Raw genomic sequence first — 12222 nt, forward strand, 5'->3', positions numbered from 1 at the left:
TTTTAATGTACTACTTAGCTTTAATTTGAGTGTGTTTTTCGTGTTGGAACGAATTATTTGGTTTTACATATAATCGTATGGGGAAAAATGATTCATCTTACAACATTTACATGATATGATCCCCGTTTCGGAACAGATTAATTTCGTATCCTGTGGTACCACTGCACTTCCTACTGAAAGATCTTATCAAGTGGTATTTTGAAAGGACTTGCATCTGGTAACTAGCTTTTTGTACTACAATGTTGTAATATGCATCTGATGATTGTTTTGTGTCTTCTGATTCTGTTCATGTGCAATGTACCAACTGTCAAATTTGCTGTACCTATTGGGTCATGACTTAACATGATTCACAACCCAGGTTCTGTAAGTCGTTTGTTTGCCACAAGAACATGGCATTATACCTGATTGATTCTATCTTAATTTCAGAATCTCGCCATTTATAAGCCAAAAGGCCACTCTGTACTTTACCTGACTGTTCCTCGTAGTGTCGGGAAAGAAATAAAGATTATTTAAGAAGAAGAAGCTACCAATTTCTTGGGTCAACCTCATGCTGTGGGAAGATCTTGTGAATAGATGGCAACAAATCTGGGGCAATGATTTTAATGCTATTACCTGTGGCTTTTTCACCAACATCAAGGCTCTCTACTGGACTAAATGGATAATGCCAGACTTTTATACTACACAGTTTTACACTGGCCATGGGTGGTTTAACATCTTTCTGGCTCACTTCCTTGGTGACACAAACTGCTACTCATATTGTGGTAGCAGCAATCAACATTATATTTTTTATTGCACAATTCTCACAAAGCTTAGGCACTTACTAAGGCTAGCTGGCCTTGCAACTGCAAGCAGCTTTTCAAAACAAATACAGCTATAGACACTTATACCACCTAATAAAGGTTTACAACAACCTTGCTCCAATTTCATAGCACAACACCTAGTGCTGCTTTCATGGACTCCTTGCTTGTGATTATACATCAGTTTGGTTTACTATATTTTTCTGTATATTACTACATAATTGTTCTCTTATATATTTATATTACTTCATCTCACCTTACTCTATGTTATGTTATGTTATGTTATTTCATATGACTGATTTTTTTTTGTATTTTGTTCCCTGTACTATACAATATGCATTTTTATTGTACACATCTAACATGTTCCTGTATCTGTAAATTAGTGACAAGTTTTGCAAATAATTTTATGCATCCACTAAACTTTTGTCCTCTGACAAAAGTTTAGTTTGTCCCTTAAATAATGTTAATTTAGTCATAGTATCTTTTGATGATTGGCAAACAACAGAATTAGTACAATGTAATTACTGTATATATGCACAATGTAATGTATACATTGTCAACCAGTGTAACCTCTCATCTTCAACAGATGAGCTGCTGCCTGGTAATACTATGTTGAACCAGTCAACACTTTTGTGCCAAGTAGAATGAATGAATGAGTATGTATTGGTCTTCCTTGATGATATCATTCATTTTTTCCTTGTTGCGTTCATTACAGGCAGAACTGCTGAATGACTGCTATGAGGCTGATCTTTGGTGCCTGTATTTCCATTTTTAAAATGTTTTACCTACCTTCTAACACTGCTAGCACTCATGCACACATCTCCATAGGCACGCTGAAGTCTTTGATGAATTTCTACAGTGGAGATTCCCTCTGTAATGAGAAATTTAATCACAGCTGGCAAAATGAAACATCAGTTGGAGCCTTTTGTATCAGCTGTGTGTGGTCACATGATGGAAGCTAATAATGTTATGACTCACTCATGGCACTGTCTGTGATCTGTAGATTATGACAATGTTCTTAGTTTTTTGTAATTAATAGATTGTGATTTATAAAAAAATTGTTTCTCATGGCTTTCAGTATGACCTATATACAGTTGTTTACAAGATGTTTGAGGATGATGGGGTTAGCCTAGTTTCCCTCATCTTATTGTCATGTCACTGGTCTGAAGTGGTCATGTATTTTTTGTTTATTGCTCTTTATAGATGATAAATGGTAAATACTCTTATGAAGTTATTAACTTATTACAGATTTAGTGCCAAAGTTGATATTATTTCATAACCAACTGATATCATGTGCTTTACTAAAATTACTTTCACTGAAACTTGAACTTGCCTGTTTTGGTTATTATGATGCTGTGTTGTGCAGATGGAAGAATCTTTCAACATTTAAGATACTTGAAATTGTTTTTCAGCAGGAAATAATTTGTGGCATACATTACAATAAGGAATTTTATCCATCTGTTTTAAATATCTTCTGTACACACAAAGTGGATCAAAAAATTATTCATCCATACTAAATAAGATCATATGGTTTTTGTATACACAATACAGAATAAACTTATGCTTGAAATTTAACAAAAATAAATACTAACTTTGTTAATTTAGTTTTTAACTTAATAGTTCTAAATAAATTTTTGTTTCTCAACAATAAAAAAATAGACGCACTGTAATTATTGATGAAAAAGCTATTTGTCTGTTACAATCTAAGAAAAGAAAATTAAAAAATAACAATATGATAATTTTTAATATTTTGTAGGACCTCTTTTTTTTATTTAATTACTACTTGATATCAATTTTTCATTGATAAAATCAAACATTTAGTTTCTTCTGGTGAGTTGCTGTTCCAACCTTCCAATAAAAAGTTTTTCAGCTTGTTTTTATTTTTAGGGGACAATTTTTTCTGTAATACAGCTCATAAATGTTCTGTTGGATTTAAGTCTTCGTATTATGCAACCCGCTCCATCACTTTATCTTCTTTTTAAGTATAAATCTACTGATTTTACAGTATGTTTCAGATCATTATCATATTGGAAAATAAATTTACAGCCAAGTTTCTTTTTCTTTTTTTATTTTTGTTTTTACTGTTCAGTCTTCAGCACTACTTCATTCAAAATATCTGTACAGAGGTATTGATCCAATTTTTATCAATAAAAATCAATTTACCTATTCAAGATGATGCCATATATCACCAGACCATCACATCACCATGTTTTACAGTGAACTTTAGATATTCTGCTTTATATTCTTCATTAGGTGTTTTAGGTGTTCTCCAAACTTTAATGCATCCACCTGACCCAAATAAATTAAACTTACTTTATAAATAAATTAAACTTACTAATAATATTTCATCTGACCATGAAATATTATTTCAAAACTGTTGGTCTTCCTCTAAATATTTATTTGCCAAGTCTATATACTTTTTCCAATTGATGGTGGTAGTGATAGATTTATACCTTGATATTCTGCTGTGAAGATCAGCATCATGTAATCAATTAGGTATAGTCTGAGATGTAACAACTATATTTAATTGATTTTTGACTTCTTCAGCTACTCTTACAGCTTGATTTATGACATTCTTATGCTGTCAAAATTTGCTTATTATGTATTGAACACTAGTACGTGGCATTTTTAATTGTTTGGAAGTTTTCTTCAGCTTAAATTATCATTGTAAAGACAGATAACCTGATGACTCAGATCAGTTGAATATTCTTTAGATTTTTGATGAATCTGTTTATGAAATCAGAATTTACACATTAATTGGCTAATAAATGTAATAAACCAGTATTAACTGAAACTTAGACCATTGGTGTTCTTTTTTCTTAGGACTTTTAATTGGACAGATAATTAATTTACATAAACATTCATAATGAATTTTGTATTGTAATTTTTTGTGTATAAAAGTTATTTATTTTTAATAATATGTCATAACAGCTGGAAAAGTTATGCAACTCGTTGCTGGATTTTTTTCAATAATAAAACAATTATCGATAACAATATAACCTATAAAGTTGACTTGTAATGATTTAAAAATATCTAAAAATATAATTTTGAAGTTTTAAAATAGTTAACCCTTAGTTTTAATAAAATATCAATATGTTTTATTTAAATCAATAAAATAACAATAGTAATTTTTAAATATTGTAAATGAGTTTTCTTTTGTAATTATAGGGTAAAAAATTAGAAAGGTATCGAAATACAAGAATATATGAGTAAGTTGATATTAAAAATTAAATTAATTAAAATTAATAAAGTAAACGTAATAGATACAACTACATCTGAAATATAATATTGTNTGCAACTTAGACTATTCAAATTTTAAAAATTTGAATTTTGCATGCTCTCTCTAATTTAGTGGCATTGTGATATTTTTCACAAAAACTGTTCATGCGTGAAAAAGATTCATTGTACAGATATAGAGTGTAGATCATTTGAAAAGAAAATAGCACTTGCAATCATTCAAACAAGCTATAAAGTTTATAAAGCATTTATTTATTTCCAAAACTGGTTAAATATATAAAATGTGTAGTAAAAATCATAAATTTGCCTATTTTATATGCATTATCAGACATTATCAAACAATTTTGATATGATGCACTTGAGCTCAAGTCATGTTAATATGAAAGTTTCTTCATTGTAGCATTTAAGGAAATAAGTATGCATGTGCATACAAATCTGAGGATTAGTGATCAGTATCTAGGTATATACTTTTAAGAGTTTTGACATTCATTATTTTTGTTTTTCCAGTTTCTTTTAATTGAGATTGTCTGTACAGCTCAATTTGACCATTGGGAGAGATATACATGTACAGTACAAGATAGGTGCCAAAAGTTTCTGGCCTATATTTTAGACATGATAAGAATAAAATAATGATAGTATCAGATAACACCATCTATATGTGGATTAATAAAACAGTTTTTTCTGCCAATTTGCATATGTTGCTTGGAAACGTTCATTTTAGTTAGACTTGTTGCATTAATTTGCATCAGGCAGGACAATGTGCCAGTGCACACGACTGCCATTGCCAAGGCTGCTGTAAAGAAGTTTGGGTTCAAGGAGCTTGACCATCCACTCTACAACTCAGACCTAGCTCCTAGTGATTATTATGTTTCCAAAACTCAAAAAAGACTTTTGAAAAAGTAATGAAGAATTTCAGGAGGCAGTTGATGAGCATTTTGCAGACTATTTTTTCAAGTGTGTTGAATTGCAAGGAGAATATATTAAAAATGACATCATTGTTTTATACCTACAACATCTAAAACATAGTTAGGCTGGAAACTTTTGGCACCTACTATGTATTTGTATTGAAAGTAAATGCAATTTTGAAGAAATTGAAATTTTATTATGATTATAGAGATAAATTGTTATAAATTAGTTAGCCAATTAGTTTGAACATTAGAAGTTTTATTAAAATCAAATGACTTATTTTTGATTAATTTTATCACACTATTCAGTAAAACTGCATTTGTCATAAACTACAAAAAGAACCATTCATATCTCTAAGTGCAGTGCAAATTGTATATAAATGTTACTGGGACATATTGTATTAGTAAGACTTATTATACTGGTGTCCAGTTCTGCGAATTGAGGAAACTTATTCAGAAAAAAACAATTTTTATTGTTCACCTGTTTCACCAGTACACACTATGTTTGTACAGGTGAAACAGGTGAACAATAAAAATTGTTTTTTTATTTATTATCTGAAACACACACTATGTTTGTGTTTCAGACCTCTTGGTCCCCCATTAGCAGGTTTAAAGCCACTAGGTGAGTTTTTTGATGGATAATTACATCAAAATTTAAAAAGATCAACATATAAATTTGTATCATATTTTCAAATAATAAACGTATTGTTCGCATTCTCTTATTTGTACAAGTTTTCAGTTCTTTTAAATGCTCTTTCTCAGGATAAAAACCAATTGCAATTTAAAAATAAGAATGAAAGCTGTCCTCTGGAACAATTTGTATATTGAAATTTTAACATTTTAGAATCTCATCTGTTTAACTGCACCTGTCTGACTTCTATGTTGAAGTCTGACATGCATGGTTTGGATTCTAAAGCATTAAAATTTTGAAATACAAATTGTTCCAGAGGATAGTGTTTGTTCTTATTTGTAAAATGCAACCAGTTTTTATCCTAAGGAAAAGTGTTTAGAATGATCAAAAACATTTGAAAAATTAAAATTTGCACTGCATTGAAAAGTATGAGTGGTTGTTTTGATAGATTAATTTTATTATTGCTTAAACACAAAAATTACTACATTAAAATATTTATTTTATGAAATAGATAAGACAATTAAACTATGGAAGGTGTCTGAACGAGACAAGCAGATAGACGGATATAATCTGAAGGATGACAGTGGCCAGTTACGGGATCCAACATCAATAACATCTCTCAGGGTTCCTATAGTCAAGCCAATGGAGCTGATGGTTGAAGCTAGTCCCAGGCGAATTTTTGCTAATGCTCATACATACCACATCAATTCCATTTCTGTTAACAGTGATCAAGAAACATATTTGTCTGCTGATGATCTTCGTATTAATTTATGGCATTTAGAAATTACTGATCAAAGTTTTAGTATCCTTATCCTTTATTATTTACTAAACTTTAAAATTTCTAGACTTTTAATTATTTAATTTAAGAATAAACTTTATATATATAATACTGTAATATGTATGACTTTATTCCACACAAACACACACTCCTGCAACACAACAATGTGCATCCTCACACAGCAGGCTGCAACTTAGAGCATCTAGGAGGTGTCTCATCTTCAATACAGCCCTGACCTTATTCTATTAGGCTTCATCTTTTAGATCCACTGAAGGATATTAAGTTTGAAGATGATGACATTATCAAGGTGGAGGTTTATGCCTGTGAATCTCCATTTTCACTGTTCTAAAACAGACTTTTATTGCAGTGTCATCTTTACACTGATAGAGTAATGTCAGAAATATGTTGCCTGTTGTGACAATTACATTGAAAAGTAAACTTACATACATAGACCATACTTATTATCACAAACAACATGAAATTTGTTGTCATACAATTCATATAATGTAACTTGGTTCAAGGTTTCCTACAGATTTCTCATCATCTGTTGCTTATAAAATCTTAAAAAATATTATTTCATTAAATAAAATAGAAATACTACATTTATTAAACATGTTTAAAAACTAATTGATACACTTTAAAATGTTATTAACTCAAAATTGGAATTTGTTTACCCTTTAAACTTTGATTTAGAGGCTGTCCATAAATTACGTGAGGGTGATTTCGGCCATTCTAGACCCCACCTCCCCGTGTAAGAAATTATAACGTTTTCTTTGACCCCCCTCCCCTTCCCTATGTTATGTAATATTTAGGCACAATTTTATAGAAAGATTTTAACAAAAAAATTTTTTTATGAAAATTAATTAGTTAATTAATATGTACTATTATTTATAAAAGACTTTATGTGAACAAATTTAAAAATATAAAAAATTCAAATGGACAATATACTGTATTATAACAATCTTCTTCTCAACTTACTGGAGTTTATTTTAAGACTTAACTACATTTTTAATTTCAAAATTGAAACTGCATCCACATTAGATTCACATATCAATTTCAGCTTGTTTTTTCGAGCAGCTCTGAATTTTTGCTGGTAATTGGCATTTATTTTTTTTTTTAATCAAATTCTGTTTGGCTATACCTAGTTCATTTTTGGTTGGTTATTTTAATATCATTTAGTGGCCTAGATTGCATCTCAAGCTAAAAGCTGAATGTTCAATTTATTTTTTAACTTGTAACTTTCTCAGTAGCCTCATCTTGAGCTGGAGCTTTGTATGTTTTTTAAAGTTTTTGGTATTTATATACTATTTTCAACATTGATGCTTTTTTGCAGTAGGAAGAGGAGTATTATCATCTTGGTTAGGTGCCAAATAAGTTATTTTTTTTTTTGTAACAATTTCATATTTTTTTCTTTTGATTGACTAGGTTATAATGATTCTGTTTCATAAAAAAAAAGTTAAAATAATTATTTATCAAGTTCTTCTTCTTTATCTTTGCCTTTTCCCATGTTTATGTGGGGTTGGCATTTCCTTCTCTAATGTTTTTTTCCATTTCTCCCTATCAAGGGTTTCTCTCTTAAGTCCACTCTGGTTCAAGTCTTCTTCCACCTTATCTTTCCAACGCATCTTTGGTCTTCCTCTTTTCCTCTTTCCTTTACTACCAGTTTTCATATCTTCTTTCCAACGTAATTGTCACTTCTTCACTCTACATGGCCAAACCACCTCAACCTATATTCTTGCATCTTTTTGTTTAAGGGGCCCACCTTAACAGAACCTCTAATAAAACATTCCTTATTCTATCTTTCCTTGACACTCCACACATCCATCTCAACATTCTCATCTCCGCCACCTCCATCTTTCTTTCTTGGGCTCTTGTTGTTGCCCATGTCTCAGCTCCATATAACATTGCACGTCTAACAACTGATTTATACAGTTTTCCTTTCAGATTGCAGCTAACTTTCTTGTCGCATAATACTCGCTCAGCTTCCTCCAATTAATCCATCCAAGTTGAATTCTATGCTGCACCTCTGAGTTCAATCTTCCTCCCATCTCGACAAATGTCCCAAGATATTTAAAACTCGGAACAAAAAGGAATGGCATATTTTTTATTTTAATATTACACTCATCTCTACCATTCAGAGTCATATAAACTGTTTTAGTTCTGCTAATCTTCATGCTCTTTCTTCCAAAACTTTCCTCCAATCTTCCAGTTTCTTCTCAGCCTTGGTTTGGAAAAGTTCACACAGCACAATATCATCCACAAACAGCATACTCAATGGAGCCTCACACTTCATGTCACACATCAACACATCCATTATCAGGTCAAACAAATAAGGGCTAAGGACCGATCCCTGGTGCAAACCAACATTAATGAAGAACCCTTCTGTAGTGCTTACACTACTCTTAACTTGATTCTCTGCTCCCTTGTACATTTCCCTGACAAGCCTAACATATTTTTCTGGAACATTCTTTTCCCTCAAACATCATATCTCTTGCCTCGGTACCCTATCACATGCCTTTTCTAGATCTATGAACAGCATGTGCAAATCTTCCTGCATTTCTCTATCTGTGCCTTTCCATCATCTGTTTTAGAGTGAAGATAGCATCAGTCATACTCTTTCCCAGCAAAAAGCCAAACTATTCCTCTCCAATCTCAGATTCTTGCCTAATCCTTTTTTCTACAATTTTCTCCCAAATCTTCATAGTATGGGACAATATCTTTATACCTATGTAATTTCTGCAATTCTGTAATCCCCTTTACCTTTAAAGATTGGCACAAGAATGCTCTTCCTTCATTCATCTGGAATCTTTTCCTGCTGCCAGAGTTTCTTCATAAGGTCCCAGAGCATATCAATTTCCTCTCCAAGCCTCAATCGGAATCTGATCAGTGCCTACTGCTTTCCCCATCTTCATTTTCCTAAGCACACTTTCCACTTCTTCTCTGCTAATATCTTGCAACACTTCTTCATTTGGCTCTCCATTCTCATATAAAATTCTGGGGTTTTCTTCATTCAGTAAATTCCTACAGCACAACATTTAAAAGATTGACTAATCTTTCTCCCTCTGCATTGCTTTCTCCCACACCCCACCTCCCAAGAACTCTTCTTTCCACATTCTTCCTCATCCAAACATTGCCATTTAAATCACCCCCACAGATTAATCTCTCGTTCATAGGAATACACATTATAACTTGGTCAAGATCTGTCCAAAAGTTTGTCTTTTATTTTTCTCCACTACCTGACTGAGGAGCATACACACACACAATTGTAATGAAAATGCTACTAACATCCAACTTAATGATCATAATTTTATCACACCTTCGTTTAATCTTACAGACTCCTCTTTTAGAACTTTATCAATTACAATACCAACTCCATTCCTTCCTCCCTTATTCACTCCACTCGCAAACATCTTGTATCCTTCACCGAGTTCTTTAGCTTTATTTCCTTTTCATCTTGTCTCTTGCAGGCACAAAATGTTTACTCTCCTTTTTTGCATAAGATCAACCAACTGTCTACTCTTCCCATTGAAATGTTCCAGTGTTTAAAGTACCTATTCTTATATTTAACTTCTTCCTCTTCCCTTTCTAGACTAATTTCTTTATCCAAACTCGTCCTTGGTTTGATAGCCCCAGCTCATTTGACATATTTTTTGGGCAACATGACTATACTTCACTTAAGGGTACATCTTAACAGAGTTATAACTTACTTGTAGTCTAGCAGACATTCCATGTAGTTTGGGCATGGGTTTTATGGTCATATGCCCTTTCTGATGCCAACCCTATTTGTTATAAGGCTACTTACTAAATATATATATACAGTGGGTAATCGGATAACGAACACTTTCGCGAAGATTTTTATGTTTGGATAACGAACACCCCACAGAACAAACACAAGAAGCAGCGATGTAAAATAATGAATACTGATTGGTCTTCCCTTGTCTTCGGGCAACAATTCAAAACTTTTCGGAGTGTGGGAGACGTCGACATCAAAGCTCAAGCCAGTATATACCGATCAGATAGTATTCCTCCGAACTTTGAAACTCTCCCTTGTAATTCCAGCTTTTTATTTTTCTGACAAAACAATTCTTTTATGTACTCGCGAGACTGTTGGGTATGCACTTGTTAAGTTTTGCGTCTGTTTTTCTTTTCGAAAGGTGAGAGTATAATAGCAAAGGTAGAGAGTGGGTAGAAGATGCCTAATGTTGCTGGGCAGTATGACGTGAACAGGTCTACAGTAGGCCGCAGTTCAATCTTATTTAAGAAAAAATCTATATAATCAAGAAGACTCAAGCAGCTAAAGGAGTAACAAAAATCACATCTGAGAAATAAAGAACATCAAAGAGTTCATAATGGAACCTGAAACGGATCTGATGACAGAAGAATGCCAAGAACTCTTGAATGAAGAACACCAAGAAACTCAAGAAAAGATTAACGTCGATATCTGCTATTAAACATTTTTTTGAAGAAGTGGGATGATGTCAGAATGACGATCTTACCATGGCATCCAAACCAGGTTGAGGTTAATAGGCTTAGGGATCTCTACAATTACAATGCTATTAATTATTTACGAAAAATCTTGAAGAAGAGAGAAAAGCAATCGACATTGGACAGATTCTTTAATCCTTTCAAATGGAAAAAATATGAGTAATAAAAATGCAAGACTATGTATGTATGTATGTATGTATGTATTTTTATTATTACATATAAATAAACGTAGTAAGAAAGTATATATTTTTTATTTTTGGGGGTCTCCAGAACAAATGAATTAAATTCCTATTAAAACCTGTGGTAAATCGATAATCGGTTAACGAACAATTCGGATAGCGAACAAAGTCTTGGAACGGATTATGTTCGTTAACCAATCACCCACTGTGTGTGTATATATATATATATATATGTATCAATTATATCATGTAAAAGAAAGAAAAAAAAAGTATAAAAAGCAACTTAATATACAATGTACCTTTCTAAAATATGACAATAAACTTACTTTTCTATTTTTATCTTGAATGTCATGATGGTTTATACATCGTTGTATAAAAGCAGTGAACCCTTTCATATCAGTGCCATACTGAGTTTTTGCTTCAATCCATTCAAGATTTGCATTTTTTTGAACATTGTCACTTTTCTTGTCGGCATGTGCTTTTTTATATGACTTCAAGAATCTTTGCATTATGTAAGTTTATTTTTTTTGTATTTTTACGTTTAATGATTCAAAAGACTGTTTACTATCACAAAAGGATGCAAAAAAACTTTGACAGATCAATTAGCTAGTACACATGTAAACAGAAATGTCATACAAAACAAAACAAGAGAGAGAAACTACCACATGGCCTTTCTCTCATGATAAAAAATGTGTAGAGCATGAGTCTACTAGTGTTGTTATTCTATCACGCCAAGCGAGATACCATTAGTACAATGAGCATTCCTAATAGAAACCACCAAATTCAAAACTCCACCACTTAATGAGATCAAAAAATAAGAATATTACATAAGACGAGATCTATTACCCCCATACCCCTGAGTAAGAAATTGTAAGAAATCCTTGACCCCCAAAAATACTTTACACAATTTATGGATGGCCTCTTAAGAAGTTTTTTTCTGTGTTGATTTTAGTATTTGTTATCTTGCCCAGACAATGATGGGCATATGACTCAAAAAGTATTTTGTTTTCATTACTTACTTTGAATTTGTAAGTTCACTTAATTAAATCAATTTTTAAAGAATACATTTTAAACGATTGCGTATTTTACATTTGAGAAAAATGGAAACTAAAATAGTTAATAAAGAATTTTCATCAAAATTATTGTCTTTAAAATTTTATCAATGCATACATAAATCCAAAAATTCTAATAATTCAGTAATTACTGAGGA

At 31.8% G+C, this 12222-nt stretch overlaps 1 protein-coding gene across 1 annotated transcript in view; it reads left to right on the top strand.

The window, feature by feature from the left end:
- LOC111641522 (protein phosphatase PP2A 55 kDa regulatory subunit-like) overlaps positions 1-12222 on the top strand; it is an 80163-nt gene that overhangs the window by 34190 nt on the left and 33751 nt on the right. The window contains exon 4 of the mRNA XM_023387692.1: positions 6027-6372. Coding sequence (XP_023243460.1) covers positions 6027-6372 — 346 coding nt within the window. The remainder of the gene's footprint in view (positions 1-6026; positions 6373-12222) is intronic.

The sequence above is a fragment of the Centruroides sculpturatus genome, unplaced genomic scaffold (assembly GCF_000671375.1).
Source record: "Centruroides sculpturatus isolate CEXI.00-Female unplaced genomic scaffold, Cexi_2.0 scaffold1422, whole genome shotgun sequence".
Taxonomy (NCBI): domain Eukaryota; kingdom Metazoa; phylum Arthropoda; class Arachnida; order Scorpiones; family Buthidae; genus Centruroides; species Centruroides sculpturatus.